The following is a 17,540-nucleotide window of genomic DNA, read 5'->3' as shown; positions in this document are numbered from 1 at the left end:
AAATGGGATTGGGATTGATTCAAAATTCTGAAACAGATCCATGCAGGAGAGAAGAAGAAAAGAGAAAACAAGGAAAGGAAGGAAAATGAAAAAATAGAAGAAATGAAAAGAAAGAAGAAGAATAATGAAATAGAAGGGAGAGAAAAGAAAAGAAAAAAAAGATTGAAGAAAAGAAAGGAAAAAAAAAAGAAAGGAAAGAGAAGGATGACATCTACAAAAATATATGATCCAAATTGCTGTCAGAATGGAACGAGATAGCAGCTGCAAGACGTTCCGTGCAATGAAGAAACCAGGAAAAACCTGGATAACAAGTATAATGTTTTTGCCACTTTATTAGTCAACATGCCCCGAATGTATAACTACTGACTTACAGCTATCCCGGGAAAGATGACACAAACAAACTAAAATAAAACTGTCACTTCCAGTGCAACCATAACATACAAAATACTTACAACGGCTTTAGCTAAACAAAATACAGAAAGCAGCATTGGATTTTTCATCCTTGGTAAACTGAAAAACAGCAAACCATCCAGACGCTATAACCTAGAAAAAGGGTTCACCAAAAAGGAAAAAAAAAAACAGACAACAAGGGGGATTTACGTCTTTTAGTGCAATCTTGTCAGCTCCTCAACTCTCTTGCACAGCTCCTCCACTGAAACCCCCATTGCCTTTGAGATCTCCTCCATCCGACTGCGGCTCAGATCAAGAAACGACTCGATCAAGTCTCCATCCAAAAAATTCCTAGCATCTACTGTCTTCTTCTCATTATTGAATGACCGCCACTGCTCATGGCTAAGCCCACCCACACCCTTTATAACCTTGACAAGGTTGGACTGAAGTTTCTCTAGAAACACATATTGGTCGTGAGGGAGAGAAGCAACGATTCCAATCACACCATTGACAGTACCAAAGATGACCGTCGGTATGTGGCCAGCCTCTGAGTCTGGAAGGCGCATGACAAGTGATCCATGCCGGAACCGGTTGACAAACTCACCAAGGTGGTACTCCCCAACTACCTCAAGCCGGCCCCGCTCCTCATCTGTTGCTGCATCACTATTCTTGCGGACTGTAAAGAGGTTGAAATTGTTCTCAGCACCAAGGTAGATGTCGTCATCAAGGATCTCAACAGCAGTCATCCAGTTTGCATTGTAGTCGCGGGCTAGCTCCTCGATTGCACCCTCCTCATGCTAAGATAGACAAATATATGAAGAGTTCAAATATAAGCTGAAGAGACATGGCCAACTGCAGCATGATTAATAATGTCTTATCTTCTAATACACAACGAGATTGTGAAAAAGCACAACGGCCAGAACAGAGTTCATTTACATGAAACTCTAGATATCAATCTAGAAGAAAACCCCACAAGTTGAAAAACTAGAAAGGAAAATAGCAGATCAGGTCTAAGAAAGTAGATATATGCTCTATATGTTTCCTATTATGCTAGACTAAGCTTCCCTTAAGAAGAGTCCACATCTTAATTTATTTTGAGCACCATGCACATCTTCATTTATTTTGAGCACCATGGTTCAGGTCTGTGTGCATGATAGCCCAAAAGTTAAAAGGAAACTGCTATTGATGTAAAAGAAATACACATAGAAGGTTCCTATTTCTCCGTTAGGTGGTTTAAATTCAATTTGAACTGATGAATGAAAAAAATCTCATGAATTTTCGTTGCGAGATGGCCAAATGAATCTGGACTGCAATTTTATCAGATATTCTGTGCAACGTACTAATGATGATTCCAGTGATGTCCTGTGAAGCAGTGCAGATAGAAGGCATTCGTACCTTATACAACAACAAGGATATAGACTTCATCAGATCACCAACTATGATGAAATCGCCCCGAGTTTGAACATACAAGGCCAGTATGTGCCCATGATGTCCGCATTCAGATTGCAGCTCACGAGATCCATCATCCCGGAGCATCCATTTGTACAACTGGATCTTCTGATTGATGGCAGCCAGCAATTTTCCATTGAAAGCATTAAGAGAGTAAACAGCTCCCTTCGTTTCCTTTTCAGCAATCAATTGTAATTTCCCATCTTCTACCAGAAAAACCAGGATTCGCCCCTATAACAAATTTGGACCAGCCATATTGTTGTGAGCACAAGCACATAAGAGCAATAAACTATAACAGAAATTTATTAGGGGGCTGCACATGCTACTTGAAGCAAGCATTGCCTACAGAATCATATAAATCAAAAACAATGTCATGAACAACATCAAGAAAGATGATTATTAATGATAAGACATCTGATTGGTATTTGCATGAAGAAAACTTTGGGGCATGGCACATCCACATTAGATTATTGGCATGATACCAATAGTGTTCACAGAAACAAGAACAATTTATTACACTTGTCTCTTATTGTATGTCTAGCACACTTAAGTCTCACCCGAATTTCTCTCAACTCCTGATATATTAATATGCCGCAAGTATATGGAGACTGGAGAGGGAAAGCTGCGTGCACTTACTGAAGATTTAGGCAGAGAAGGAAAAGCAGGTAAAGAAGAGTTAATGATTAACTGGTTGATTGATGGAAGATAAAAGAAACTGAATAGTACATATACCTCTCCCCAAAAGAAAATTAAAATTTTAAAACTGTATAATAAAAAGCTTACCTTGCTAGGCTCATTTTCCTCAGGCAACACATAAGCCGTTCCCACACAGTAATAAACATTGTTGTCATCTGAGAAGGAACAGCTAATAATGGAGCAGCCATATTCATATGTATCAAGTGGATAGGTTGATATGAACTCAAAAGATTGATCATCCAATAATCGAACAAAGTGCATTTCAGTTTCCTCTGTACTAGTCTGACAGTTCTTGAGACTACAGACAGCAAATGTTCGAGACTGCTCCTGATGGCAGATACGTCGGGCATGTTCCCCTAGAGGGATCGTGCGAATGTGAAGCTTTTGGATGTCATCAATGGCTCCAATTGAAAGTTCTCCTTCTTTAGCAATTGCGAGGCTGTTTGGAAATTAATAAGCATCAAATTGAACAAGATAAAGAATCATGTTCAGAAGCTTAGATAACCTAGAAAGCTTCAAAACAAAACCAACATTGCTAACAGATAACAGTATGATTAAAAAAAGTGAAAGCAAATACAGACACCTAAAAGGCACCTGTCAACACATGAAACCAGGAAAAAAGAGAGAAGAAAAGGAAAAGCATGAAACATATTTTCCAGAATAATATGCTCTAGCTTATGGCATTGGCACAGCCTTTGGGTAGGAAATACAAGTCTGTCCTCAAATATTCTGATTCACACAAGCAAAAAAACCCGACAGTATGAGGAAACAAGAAGCAGCTCTCCACAGTCAACCGCCACTTGCTTTTGCGGGAGTTCCACAGAAAATATTTTAATTCTTTTGCAGAAAAAGATTAAGATCAGAGCATGATAAATAAAATTTGCATATATGCATCACTGAAGCACATAACTCAGGAATTCATTGTTAAAAGAGTCCAGTCTTTTGTATATTGGAGTATTAAAAACACAGAATATTATAGACCATTAAAAGCTTGAGCATCCAGAAACATTAAATTTCCTATACGGTTAACAAAATCACAATGTGGGACAAATTTTAAAACCTGTCCTATAATGGTTGGACAATAGGAAAGCGAAGCCTGGAAAAATTTTTGTTAAAACACATCATAAGAAAAAGAAAGGCAGCATTACAAGAGAGAAAAGAGTAGTGAATAGAGACAAACTGGTTGAAATTTAAGCATAAAAACCTTAAGCAATATTTCACGCATGCAGATGACCACGCGCGGGGGGAGGGGAGCGAGAGAGAGAGAGAGAGAGAGAGAGAACCTGTCTGGAAAAGCAGCTGAGTTAAAAGGACATATATGACTAACTTCTTTCAAATTTACATTACTATAAAGCAACTTCTTGTTGCTGCTGTAGATGACCGTTGGTCTATCAGATGCAGCAAATACATGCGTGGTATCCTTTGAAGAAAAGGTACGGAGTGTGATAGGTTGTGTCCCAAGAGAAACCTTCTTTCTGTTAGACAATTCACCAGTACTTGTGTTCAATAGAAAATTGAACAGGTGCCCATCTCCAAGAGCACATAGCAGATAGGACACCTGAAGAACAAAAAATACAAACAGGTTGACAGATGCATTATTATTTTACAATTAAATAGAAATCTCTTTAGGAGAAGTGTGGCTGAAAGAGCATACCCCTTCAAAGGTACATAGAAGAACAGACCGAGGAATGATCTCTCCACCCAAATTTTCTTTTGTCAGTAGTTCCAGGCTTGGTAGTGAAAATATCCTAACGCTTATGTCTGTCCACATTCCGACCGCTGCCAGCGAACTGTAATTAGAATTTTCACCAATTGGATTTATGTCAAGACAAGAAATTTCATATTCCAGCTGTATGTGTTTTGCTTCAACCAACTTGCCATTCCCAATTTCTATATAAACAAGATGCCCACCTCCAGTGGCCAATAAAACCTGCAGTCCGTGATAAGTCCACCATCATTCTCAAGTAAACATGTTCAGTAAATATCATATGAAAAACTGTTTAACTAGAAAATGATAAAGATGCAGATTCAGGGAAGTCTTGGAATAAATCTTCCTATTCAGGCATTCCCTTAATAATAAATCTGCATGAACAACATGCTGATTAAGCTCCAGTACATAATGCATGTTTCAACATATAATCTGATGACACAGCCCATGTCCTGAGTGTTGATAATTGAGCAAACCTACTTAAACAATAGAGAAGAACAAAACCAAAACATGCAGTTTTAAGGCATCATGTCAAAGCATCCTAAACTATACTCATTTTAAAGGTTCCTAAAAACTTGAAAAGCCATTAAATGCCCAGTCTCCAACTCTGTAACCCTGCACTTACATTATGTGTAATTGTGTATGGTGATGAACGTCCTTGCAAAAAGGAATGCCAGAAAAAATTTTAAAAAAAAAATTATCACCAAGTATGCAACCGGTGTATGTGGCTAAATTTATGAGACCAGTCGTGGGTGACCCACCAGCGGCACACCTGAGACCGGATTTGAATGCATCAAACATATATTTTAACAAAGTTAAAGACTGTTGCTTTAACTGTACTTCCATTATATTCACCCCAGAACTGAAAAATGTGTGTTAAGGGCTTGTTTGGCACCACCTTGTTTACCTCTACAAATATCCCAAATGGAGATTGAGTGGAATCACTCATTTCTGAAACCAATAAAAAAAAAAAGAAAAAGGAGAGGCGCCCACACAAGTTGAAGAAGCAAAAGGGCTTCAACCAACAGGAGTCTGGTCCGGCACATTTTTCTTCTTTGTTTTGTGATAACAAAAACACAAAATGAAAGCAATACCAAACAGGACCTAAAATTTTATATAATATCATATTCAAGTGAAACCATAAAAAATGAACTAAGCAAAATATAAAACCTGGTAATGGTACCCACATTGGTCAGAGGTCAAGTCGGTATGGGATTGGGCCACTCCCATTCCGACAGTCAAAATGGATTTATATCCCAGAGAAGCACTACAACACCCTTTTCTTTTATTTTCTTCATTGTTTTTTTGTTGTCAATGAACTTTTAGATACTCGTAGTCTCTTAAAAAGACTTTCGAGTTGACAACTTGGTTTATGATGTGGCATCACTATCAACATCCATGGTTTGAAGAAAAATAAAAAAAATCACTGAATTAATTACCACTTACCAATCATATCATGAATTAAAAAATTATCAGTTTAAATAAAATAACAAGCCTTTAAAAAGTACTAAACAAAATAAAAGAGAAACAAAATAAAAAAATGAATATTTGACATCCTAATGAATTATTTAGATGCTAGACTATGATTATCCCAGGTGTCAGAACCATGGATTCAAAAATGGTGAAATGGGATGGTATCATCCGTACTGTAATATTCCAATGCCAAATCAGCACTAATATAGGAGTCAACAACAAAACATTCCAAGATTGGGACATGTTGGCTATCTTGATCGGTATCGACTGACGCCAAGGATGGTACAAAGCCTATCTCAATCAAGACAACTTTAAGAAAAAAATCATGGGAATGGGACAAAACTTACCATCCCAATCGATATGAGCCGGTACCAAGGCTGGTTCACTCAATACCAAGCATGTCTAAGCCAGCCCAACAATTTGTCTTTTCAAAAAATAAGGTGGAGGCCCACACTGGTTGATGCATCCAAAAGTGTGAAATAATTGATCAAGCATCAAATCCGGTACAAAATCATACTAGAATTTGAATTATCCAACTCAATAATAAATGGAAATATGTTAAAATAACTCAACTACAAAAATATGGAAATCCAATGAAACTATTGCCAACTCTAATGGAACATCCATATCACATTCGATCAAAAACCTCCAAATATCGAGTTGCCAAAGTTCTCGGCTGCCAATTTTTTTTTGGACATTGCATCCATCCATCTAAAGATGGGCCCATCCTGACATTTCTATGGAATGGGATGCTCGCATACCGACACTTAGGATGATGGATGTCCCATCCATCTCAATCCATTTCCCAACACATCCCCATCCCAACACTAGGGACGGTACCCCACTCGGATGGTTGGGATTGGTGGGACACCTAGTCATCTTGCTGGTATTTAAAACTTGGTCTAAATAGTTACATTTTGACCATGAGTGGTACGGACAAGCAAACAACATTTATTCCTTGAGCAAGAGGCAATTCACTCTCATAGTCGATTGTGCTACAAGACAACAAATGCCAATCAGATTAAGACAGTAGACAAACGACGAACTTCAAATCCATTCACATCCATATTGCACATCAAACAACAAAACAAGACTGACTAAATAACCATATTACACACCAAAATCAAAAAATTGGAAAAAAAAGTCAAATTTGTGTACTGTTATGGTATCACTCCACATCACAGCCTCAAGAGTTAGTATGCAGCATGGTCCCATAAGTTGGTATGGTATGGGTTGGTACCATACCATTCCCAAGCAAATTGGCACCACCCTTGGTACTGGAACAATCCTTGGTCACAACATCCCAATCAATACTTCTTAGTGATGGATCGAGTAAGACTGGGATGACCAAGTTTTGAGAGATCCAATATCTTGCATGCATCCAAAGAACAGTCTCTATTTGGGCTATTTCAATAATTATGATCAAATATGTACTTTTAATAAAAGCCCTTGGTAGTTGGTAAATGAGTGCTCTCAAAATTAAAGAAAAAAGAACATGTGCCTACAATCAAGAAAAATAGAAAGCACATATGACCAAGATGTAATGCAAGTAATAGTCCTTGAAGAATGTGATATTCTTTTCAAAAATAATCACATAGAATAAAAAAATTGGGTGGTGAATTCACAAAAAAATGTGAAGGTTTCCTACAGAGATTTCCTTTTCTTTACCTGTCTTCCCCCTTCACTGGTTCTTTTCTCTTTATTGTTACTTTTTTTTCTCTTGTGGCAGTGTAGGAATGCAATTGTACAAACAATATTCATTCAAATTCTACAACTTGGAGGCAGTAATATCACCTTCTTGGGAGCAAGATCTTTCCTGACCAGGGAATTGGTTTTGTTGTTTGCTAAGCAACTAGTGAGGCAGATGCATGGTTTGTACCTCATCAAATTGTCCTTTTATGTTGTTCTGTTTGTTTCTATGTTTTTTTTTTACTGCACATGTTTAACGGGACACACATGCCTTTGCCTCAGATCCAAATTGCAGATCATCCGGTATGAAAAAATGCCTCGAGGTGCTGTTTGCACATGCAAGCAGGGTGTCATCTCTGGTTCATGCATGAAGACTGATCTCATCCCTATTTCGCCTGAAAAGGGAACCTAGTTGATTTCTTTTGCTGATTTTGGACACAATTAAAAGCAGTTTCAGAGTATTTAAATTATCTTTCTTTTGAAGAGTTCCTTGAAAGCAAATTGAGTCGTATTGAATTATCTTACATTTAAGGACTTCTATTTGCATTCAAATTCAGGTATGAATAAATGGTCACCTGCTTTTCCCAAAATAATAATCTATCACATATCTAGTTTCCTAATAAGAAGAATTCTAAACCATATCTGTTTAGCCGATATCAGGTAAGTATCGGTCAGTTCTTTATTTAGTCTGTCAATGTCCTTGTAAGATCAGGAACTCAGTCTAATGGAATCCATTACAAGAATATCTATATCCAGCTGCAGGGAGTTGACTGGACTGAGATTCCTGTGAAAAAGATTAATTAAATAACTTGTTGTAGTCCCCTTGCTTCTTTTCCTTTTTTGTTAAAAAATTCTTCTATTTTACTATTACTTCCTCTCTTCAACTCTCCTTAACCCTATTTCTTATTTTAAGGAAACTCAGCCCTGTTTTTCTTCCTTTTATGCGCTAAATGTTGCTAAATAATGTTGTTAAACAGCAAATTTCTCACTCATATTCAACTTTTTCCATTTCTATTACTTGTTATTTATGTTTAAGTTTTTAAATATTTTTCATATTGTTTAAAGAAATCTAAAAAAAATCTCACGATCCAAGTTCCACTCCAATCTGACCACTCTTATGATTTACAATATGATCCCAATCTTAACAACATTGGTCATGGCTACTTGTGACCAGCTTTTGTATTCTAGAAATAATTTTATTTTTTTCATGCAAAATAGTTTGAAGAACTATGATCCCACCTTAGAAGATGTTTCAGTTCCCATATATGGGAGCATAAAGTGTGATAATAGAGCTGGAAATGTCCCTAAATTCGGCCAGCTTCCGACCGGGCTTTGGGCCTACCTCAAGAAGGTATGGGTCAGGTTTTAGAGCCTGAATGAAAAGTCAGCATGACCCGAAGCTTAACTCAGAGCTAGATCCAGCTCGACCTACCCCCAAAGCAATTTAGGGGATCTTAGGATTGGACATCTCGTGCCACCCCCCTTTCCCTCCTCGCGCCTTCTGCCTCACTCCCATGCCCTTCTCATCCTAGGCCCCCACCACGACACCAAAGCAAAACCCTAAGATTAAGGTAGTTTTAGCTACTTGCAATCCTTGCAAGCACTCCCTCTATGCTGCCCTCAACCCCCTCATTGTCCTTGTCTTCTCATGCACCTTCAAGCATCATCTCTTAGCGGCCCTTTTGGCCCCACTATCATAGCTGAATTCCTCACTAGGGCAGCTTCGCAAGGCCCTCCTCTCCACTCCAAATGCTGTCACCACAATTGTTTGGAAGGAGATCAACAGTCTCCAATCGAATGGTAAGCAGCAAGGGGAAAACCTCAACTAAAGTGCCTCAATGTCGAGCTTTGGAGGATGGCTCCCTTGTCGTGCTACTTATCCTCTCCCGATGTGGATGCCCTGTAACCAAGCTTGAGAACAATTCTATCATCTAGTGCCTTAGCTCCAACCCTCACCCTCCCCTTCCCCTCCCTAGTCGCCTCAACCTGCTCCACTAGGCCCCCTCCCCATCTACTCCTTCCTCCAAAGAACACCCGGCTATGCTCCTCCAGGCCCCCACCGATCTCTCATCACATGCACCCTCCACCATGTTGGGCTTGGGTTTAGGCTTAAGTCAGACCGCTCAAGCACAGTTCTAGTTGAGCCTATTCGGGCTTTGGGCCGAGCTCAAGTCAGGCTAAGGCCTAACTTCGTAAAAGCTTTCTAGGCTTATGCCTAGTTTGAAGTTTGACATTTTCTGGTCCAAACTTGGGTAGCAAGGAAATCTAACCCAACCAGGCCCACTTCCAGCCCTAATAATACATGATACTTATCTCAATTTCTTGTAACAAGATAATTTTTTCACAATCAATGGTGAATAATACCATTACCAAGGGCCTCCTATAGCCATGTGGAGGTATTAGGAGTAGCAATTGGGATTCATCCTATGCAATTTGTCAAGATGGAAAAGACAGAATTATCTTGTAAGGGAATAAAAGAGCACCTTCTAAAACTAAGATACAGCTTGCATGCCGAGAATGAATAATACATAGATAATCATTATCAGGACCTTGGACCTTTCCATTTCAATCCTAAATAAGAGAGAACCCAAACTTGAGAATAGATGAGTATGTGTATGGATATTGCAATTGATATTCTTGTTGGTGTATGAGAAAAGAGTATGCCATGCCATTCATGCAATTACATGCATTTTTTGGGTTATGCATCTTGGTCATCACATATCGAAAAGTGGGAACATGATGAAAAACCAACAGTGTTGATGGTTGCCATGGAAACAAGGTTAGGTGACAAATATAATGTTGCTACTGTTATGCCTAGGATGATAATGAGATGTCAAAGTTGGAGCAAAATTTCTAGTACCTTGAAAAAATAAACTTTTGGGGGTTGGATCAAGAGGTGAAAGCTTTAGCCCCTTGTTCATGAGAACCTTTCCATATACAATCAATAGGTGAAAGCCTTTCTACATACATGACTAATCAAAAAGATTTCAAATATTCAATCCATTGATCGAAAAATGTCACATGTTCATGTGCAACCCCTCCGAAATCTCAATAAACTTCAAGATTGGTAGATGGTCAGGCTCAAATCGTTATTGTTAATCTCGGGTCCAGTCCATGTTGGAGCTGGTATTCAACCCATGGTAGAGACCCTGGAAAATTTGCACAAGAGAGGGAAAAAAAGGCTAGGAACGATAAAGACTGTAATAACTCACTTTTGAAAGAGTTTCGTTCATGGTTGACTCAAATTAACCAAATCTAGTGCGATTCAGTTGGGTGGCCATGATCAGATCATTTGCGCCAGTAACAAGATTTAGAAGGTTGAGATCAAACCAATACAATTCAAAGACTGCAATCTTTCCAGGACAATTAGCCTCTCGTCAAATAGAAATGCTTGGCAAATGGGGATTTAAAAAGCCAATCCTGATAAATTGAGACATGGTTGATGGTTATGTTTATTAGCCTCCCAATGCAAAGACATCTCTAGTCTCCACCCAACTTGATTCTTAGAGGGAGGGAAAATTTCAGTAAGAACATCAATAACGCCATGAAACTGCAAGATCCAAAAGAAAATTTTGCTTTATTCACATCAACAACCATAATCATTGCTCAGCCAAGTCTTGAAACTTGATGCAACTTTAGAGCATCACAAGGTGAACTGAATTGAGATTATGTGCATATAAAGTGACACCAAATGCAATATGAAGACAATACGAAGCACCTTTTTATTCACTTTAGAGGTTTTATTCTCACCATATTTCCTATCTATTTCAATTTCTTAGCCACCTCTATAGTATTTAAAAGAAAAATCTAGGATTCATTCTTATATTTGACTTCAAAAATTGGCTTATATTTTCAAATTTTACCAGTTGCCAATCAGTATGGTAGAATAAGATTTTGATGAGCTTGGCAATGAACCTGAGAGGCATTAGCAGTAGCAACATTGACAGAGAACCCTGAAGGTGCATTCCATTGATCCAGCAAATCCCGAGATGTAGAACTCACCAAACGAACAGAGTTAGCAGTAACCTGTTTTGTAGAAAATGTCAGTCTGCCAACAATAGTTTATAGGGTGAACTAATAAATGTTCAACATATGATACATGTAAACGTGTGCTTATAAATAGTAGGACATTTCAGCAAGTAACTTCCATTTTTAAAATATGCAATTGTTCTCTATGAAAGGATAGCATATCTCTAGTTAGCATAAATTATGGTAGCATGCTATCTGAACTTGAAGAAAACAACTATATTGAATCGTGCTAAGAGTCAAACCTGTACAAGTTGATCATGCATGGCATTGTGGCAAAACAAGGTTTGTGCTTGTGCATAAAATCCTTCTATCTCAGTTTCTTCTAATTCATCATCCATATTCATTGCCAGAATACGTGTCTCGCTGATAAAGCTTACAACCAAGAAGGTGTCATATGGATCATTAGTAGAAGATCTTAAAGACCACAATCCTTTGATGCCTTGCAGTTCTACCGATGCCTGATAACAAATGAAGATATCATTAGTGGTGTACTACAATGAAACTAGGCTCCCATAATCTCAAAGGATGAGAATAACAAAAATAGACTGACCTGTTCATTAATCCCTATGCCATTCCGAACTACACGAAGGGAACCATCTTTATAAGCTCCCGAGCATGTAACAACCTGACCCTGACCTTGCCTCTCAAGATCAACAACACAGAAGTCCACAATAGGCCCAAGATTGACATATCTTTCAAGAACCTCAACATATGAACCTTTCGCATCAGGTTGCAGATTCAGTTTTATCAGCTGGTGAGAAAGTTCAAATCATGATTCAGTGCGATACATTGAAAGACACAACATGCAGAAAAAAAGGGGTTAAGTACCAAAACAACTTGAAAACTATTAATGCAAGCAATTCAATAGAAACATATATCAAAGGAAGTCAACTTAGCAAAACCTTCCTATATTGTAGGAAAAATACCACAACCATCAGAATGAATGCTTCTCAATATAGGTAAAATATAAAGCAGTGATTTTCTGCATTTTATTGCTATCATACCTGAGAATCTCCATAACTTGAACCAACATAAACAACTGCATTGTCAAGATAAGATATTGTTGACGCCACAGAGGTCTCTCCCAAGTGTTCAATTTTGAGTCCAGTCACCCTAATTCAACAGAAAAAAGAAAATAAAATCACTTAGTAAATAACATGAATAAATAAGGAGTACAGCTATAAATCTGCTCTACTGAAAGCTTTGGCTGGTAGGAAAGCAGAATAATGGTACATTTTGAAAAACAAATATGCACTTCACCTTTCTCTCTCATGGGTGATGACAAGTAGATGCAGAAGACCTGCATTGTCACTAAGCAAATATCGAGAACCATCCACATCAACTCTTCCATAGGCTCTTATAATAGACTAGAACCATACCAATGGATTAGGGACAAAAAGATAAAGTTAGCCATAATAGGGAAAAGGACACAAAAACATGCAAGTAAATCTGGGAAATGAAAACAACAAGCAGGCAAATTACTTACTGGCCTGATTGGTATAGCTTTAAATGCAGTCGCACTACAATACACAATTGTTTCCTCCCCGATAATTATTACACCACCAAGAGGCATAGGAACAGGTATTAAAAGACCAGCTCCATTATCAAGATTATTTTGTGCCCATGGACCCTCAACAAAGTCTTTATCCTTGAGTGCAACCTCATATGTCTTAACATGCCGTGCATCCTTGTTATCCTGGAGAATGAATTGATGAAATTGATGTAATATTTATTGGATTTTTTTGGGATAAATTAGCATTTACTGGATTTCATATTGTAAATGGATAAGTTGCATAAGACTTAAGAAAACACTAATATGAACAAAATAATTTTCAGAATATAAAAGAATTAAGAAAGAAATATGTGGAAACCAAAAGCTCATGATATTACCGATCCAAATCTAAGCTGCCATCACCTTTTTTTCCAAAACTACCACATTAGTGATTTAGCAACACATTGCCAAATAAGATAATACAAAGCAGAGATCCATAAGATTGGATACTCAAGGCATTCTAAGATGATATATCTATAGCACTGAGCTAAGCAGTGACAAGGATCATGGTGTATGGTCAACAGTTCAACTTCAAAACAAAGAAAAAAAAGAGAAGAAAAGAAAAGTGCATACAGTACCATAAAGTAGAAAACTACAAAAAGAAAGATTTACAACTGTATAAAAAACTACTTCCAAGTTTACTAGCAATGGGTACTTTAAAACATATTTTTATGTTTGATAGAAGGTATCCATCCATACTCCATAATGCACGGTGCATACAATGGTCCATACTCCATACTGTACAGTGCATACCGTGTCACAGGTTCAGCAAGTACAAGAGGAAAACAAGACATGCTGACATGGAATTATCATGGATGAGTAGGCCATCCATACTGGTCCACCAAGACCACCACACGCTATGGCAGAAACTTACTGGCATGAACCACTAGCAGGATGCTGGCTGTGTTCCAATGCTTAGCATGCCATGGTTTCCGTGCATGCCAAGCACAGGCACACAAGATATACCATGCAAGTGTGAGGTCACCATGGCACCAGACCATGATATCTTAATCCTTAAAAGCAACAAATGCTAACACATACTGATATGCACCAACATAGACCTCTTTGTTCCTTATTCTATAGTCCACGGCACATGACCAGCATGGCACTATATGAATATCTGTGCAAGCTTCGAAAAAGCACAAAAACAGAGGCACAAAATGAATTAACTTTCTGAGCCTGTGACCAGAAAAACAACAGTGAATGGTATTTTAATCCTTTGCCAAGCAGAAGAAGCATGGGAACAAAAATCAATCAAAAAAGCATCTAAATCTAGATCATATGCAATGGAAGGCTCTGTTTGCTTAATCATGAGTTTGGAGGAAAAACTTTAGGACCTTGCCATGCAGCTAGTAAATACTGCTGGGAAGATAGCAACCAACACAACTTTCAACAGCCAATATTTCAGGTATAAATCACTTTTACATTCTAAAGCAACAAATCCTATCTTAGTCAGTGTAAACCTGTTTAGGAGTCCTCTGGTAATTAGAACTCTCTATAGTGTCTTTTATAAATTATTGTTACAATTCTCCCAAGGACAGAAGTGACAAGAAAAATAAGGATAATTTGAAGGCCAGTTTAGGAGATTAGTATAACCTATAACCAGCAATCACAAGGTGACACCACATGCCAACTTTTTCATGGGCAAATGTCCATGACTGACGGGTGCACAAACAAAAAGGTTAATCACTTGACCATTAAAAGCCCTTATGAGACTCAAAATAGAAGACTTAAAGGGGTTGGCTGAGTCTACAGAAGGCCCATAAGAGCCGGCTTAAAAAAGCATCATCGGTAGGCTACTTATGGGGGCACAAAGAAGACCTCTTTGAACTCTATTAGCAAATTTCTCCTCTCTCTTCTCCTTCTTCCCTCTCAACTTGAACCCCATTTCTTCTCTACTTTTCCTCTATATTGTAACACATTTATCTACTTATGTAGTTGCTATTATTTGCCCAAGATTGCTGTATTTTCTTAGATCTTTTCTATGAATAGTACTGAATTCTTCTCTCCTCTATCTGTTATTGCTGGTATCAACTTCAACATGAATCTGCTGTCCTTTGAACTAAATTTCAAAATCTGTACGTAGGTAAAGTTCCCCAGTTCTCTAAGCTTACAAGTTACAACTAATCTTATTGCTCTTCAAGACAATTAACTGCAATCCAAAACTTGAAGCCCTAACAATCCAAAATCTTATATAGTCCGCACTCCCAAGTTTACTTTCTACAGGAAACAATTTGCTGCAATCCAAAATCTGATGACATGCCAATATAGGGACTCCTTTTTTCAGACCTAAAGCCCCAACAATCATTTCCATGGGATCCCTACCTATCTCCTAAACTTTAAGGAAAAACAGAAAACACACCCTTTTAATATCTTCCAATCCTTAGCATACATCTCTTCAGTCTTCTTATCAGAAAAAAAAAGGTAAACCATTTGGGTGGCCTAATTCTTAACGTCATAGCCCCTTAGGTTCATCAATGCTTTAGCAAGCCATTTCCATGTGGTCCTGCATCACAAGTTTCCTATAACAATAATGAGATTGCTATGGGTGGAGGCGGCTGAACTATGGAAGATGGTGGAACCGATTAACATAATTGAATGTGCAAGAAGACTAAAGGCTGATACAACAGAGAGATGGGCCTAAACTTTTTCCAATTATCAAGAAAGTAAAGAGGGCAATTAACATAATGGAAGTGGGAAATAATCATGCTGAAACAGGATGCAGCTCTTCATGCAAATGAACAGAAAGGGATCCAAAGAAATTGCGCCAGAAGATAGATTTTCGAAACTTTGTTACGAATATACTAGTTATTTTACAAATGTTCAATACTATTAGCCAGAGGAATTTTGTCTTTGTTCTAAAGTACAATTGAAGTTCTTAGAGACTAATTATATAAGGGAAAGCTAGGAGTATGGAATAACCAATATATTCATGCAATTAATGATGTGATCGGAATTATCTAAAACAAAGAAGATAGCAGTTATTCATAGGAAGCACCTGTATAAGTAACATATAGTATTGCAGTATGCTACCACACATATAGTGAATCCTTTTCAAGGTTTCCTTCTGGTCTCCAGTAAGAAAAAATAAAACTAAAGATAAAACTTAGAAGCAACAGGATAACTTTGATCTACTGTTGGCTTTATTATATGGAAGAGAGATGGAAACATCGAGAAGCAAGTCCATGTGCTAAAGGTATGTGGAACACCCTAAGAAACAATTGTAGTTAGTGGCCTCGTACTACACCTTCTGAAGTCTATAGGAAGACAGGTTGAAGTAAATATCTCAATGTTTTTTTTTCTTAGATAAATTATGTTCCTAATCCTTGAAGGATTTTCTTAAAAGATCCCAAAACTACAGAAAGCTGAGGATTTATCCCTAAACTATCTGAACCGGTTTAATATTGCTCTCAGACATGATTCTGCCAATTTTCTCTCATCCAAAGTCTGATGTAGCAAATCCGGTGTTTACATGGAGTATCTTTCTCAACCTGCGCTGATGTGGTTTTAAATATTTTTAAAAAATGATGCTAACATGGGCAAAAAGGGCAATTAGATGGCTTAAATCGTTCGAAGGGATGTTGTACGCTATGTTTTCCCACCTATGCCCTAATTTTAGAAGATGCCTCTCTTCTTCTCCAATCGAAACCCGTTCTTCTTCCCAATTCGAACAAGAGGGTCAATTTTTGCCGTGGTTCTACCCCATCATCCGGCAATATTCGTCAGAGTTGTGCGTTCATCATTCCTCTTCCATAGTGTTCGTCGACCGCGATTTCTTTGTTTCTCATTGTGTTTGGCATCTTTCTTCCTTATCGAATGGAGGTATATTTCCTTAGTTTATAATGCTGGGCTTATAATCTGCATGCATGTCATGTTTTTTAATTAGGATCTAGAAATTTGGAAATTTTGATTGTTTTTGTTTGCCATTATAAAATCAAGGATTTAGGACAAACGGAGTCCGTAGAGGGTTATGTATCATCACCAACTAGGGCATGCTTCCCTTTGTGGCCTATGGCAGTTGTTGAGATGAGTTTGGAAGGGATCTGGCACCTATTTCTATTGTGCTCTATTTGACAATTGAAGTTATACTCAGTATACTTTGTTTAGCCTGAAGTGAAGATGATGGGTTCTGTAATTTACAGTTTGTCTGTGGTCCTCATTCTTATATGTTAATATTTTAAATGGTCCAAAAACTAATTTTGTTCATAGGGGAATTTCGATCTAATTTTTTTCATAGATTGTTTCTTCTATATACCTTGCTTACTATTGTACTTGTACTTCATATTGGCCAATTGAAGTTTTGTTGTGCTTTGTTTGCCGGTTGAACTTTTGCTCTATGTGCTTTGTTTAGACTGAGTTGAAGATGATGGGTGCTGTAATTTAAAGTATGTTTGTGGTTCTCATTCTTATATGTCAATGTTTTAAATGGTCCAAAAACTTCCTTAGAGATATGTTGGAGGGCAAGTATGTGTTCTTATGTTAGCATGCATTATTATGTTATCCTATATATGGTTCTTATTTTCATATATGTTTTGTTAACATGCATATTATGGT

At 37.7% G+C, this 17,540-nt stretch overlaps 1 protein-coding gene across 1 annotated transcript in view; it reads right to left on the bottom strand.

Moving 5' to 3' along the window:
- Positions 1-305: 305 nt before the first annotated feature.
- Positions 306-17,540, bottom strand: part of LOC105059787 (DNA damage-binding protein 1a) — a 41,490-nt gene continuing 24,255 nt past the window's right edge. Inside the window, exons 9-19 of the mRNA XM_010943227.4 lie at positions 12,921-13,130; positions 12,695-12,801; positions 12,439-12,547; positions 11,985-12,185; positions 11,677-11,892; positions 11,321-11,431; positions 4,190-4,465; positions 3,819-4,093; positions 2,623-2,974; positions 1,786-2,070; positions 306-1,187 (exon numbers count right to left, since the gene is read on the bottom strand). Coding sequence (XP_010941529.1) covers positions 606-1,187; positions 1,786-2,070; positions 2,623-2,974; positions 3,819-4,093; positions 4,190-4,465; positions 11,321-11,431; positions 11,677-11,892; positions 11,985-12,185; positions 12,439-12,547; positions 12,695-12,801; positions 12,921-13,130 — 2,724 coding nt within the window. The 3' untranslated portion in view covers positions 306-605. The remainder of the gene's footprint in view (positions 1,188-1,785; positions 2,071-2,622; positions 2,975-3,818; positions 4,094-4,189; positions 4,466-11,320; positions 11,432-11,676; positions 11,893-11,984; positions 12,186-12,438; positions 12,548-12,694; positions 12,802-12,920; positions 13,131-17,540) is intronic.

This window comes from Elaeis guineensis, chromosome 10, assembly GCF_000442705.2.
Source record: "Elaeis guineensis isolate ETL-2024a chromosome 10, EG11, whole genome shotgun sequence".
Taxonomy (NCBI): Eukaryota; Viridiplantae; Streptophyta; class Magnoliopsida; order Arecales; family Arecaceae; genus Elaeis; species Elaeis guineensis.
The sequence above is the reverse complement of the archived record's forward strand: the minus strand, read 5'-3'. Positions and strand labels throughout refer to the sequence as shown.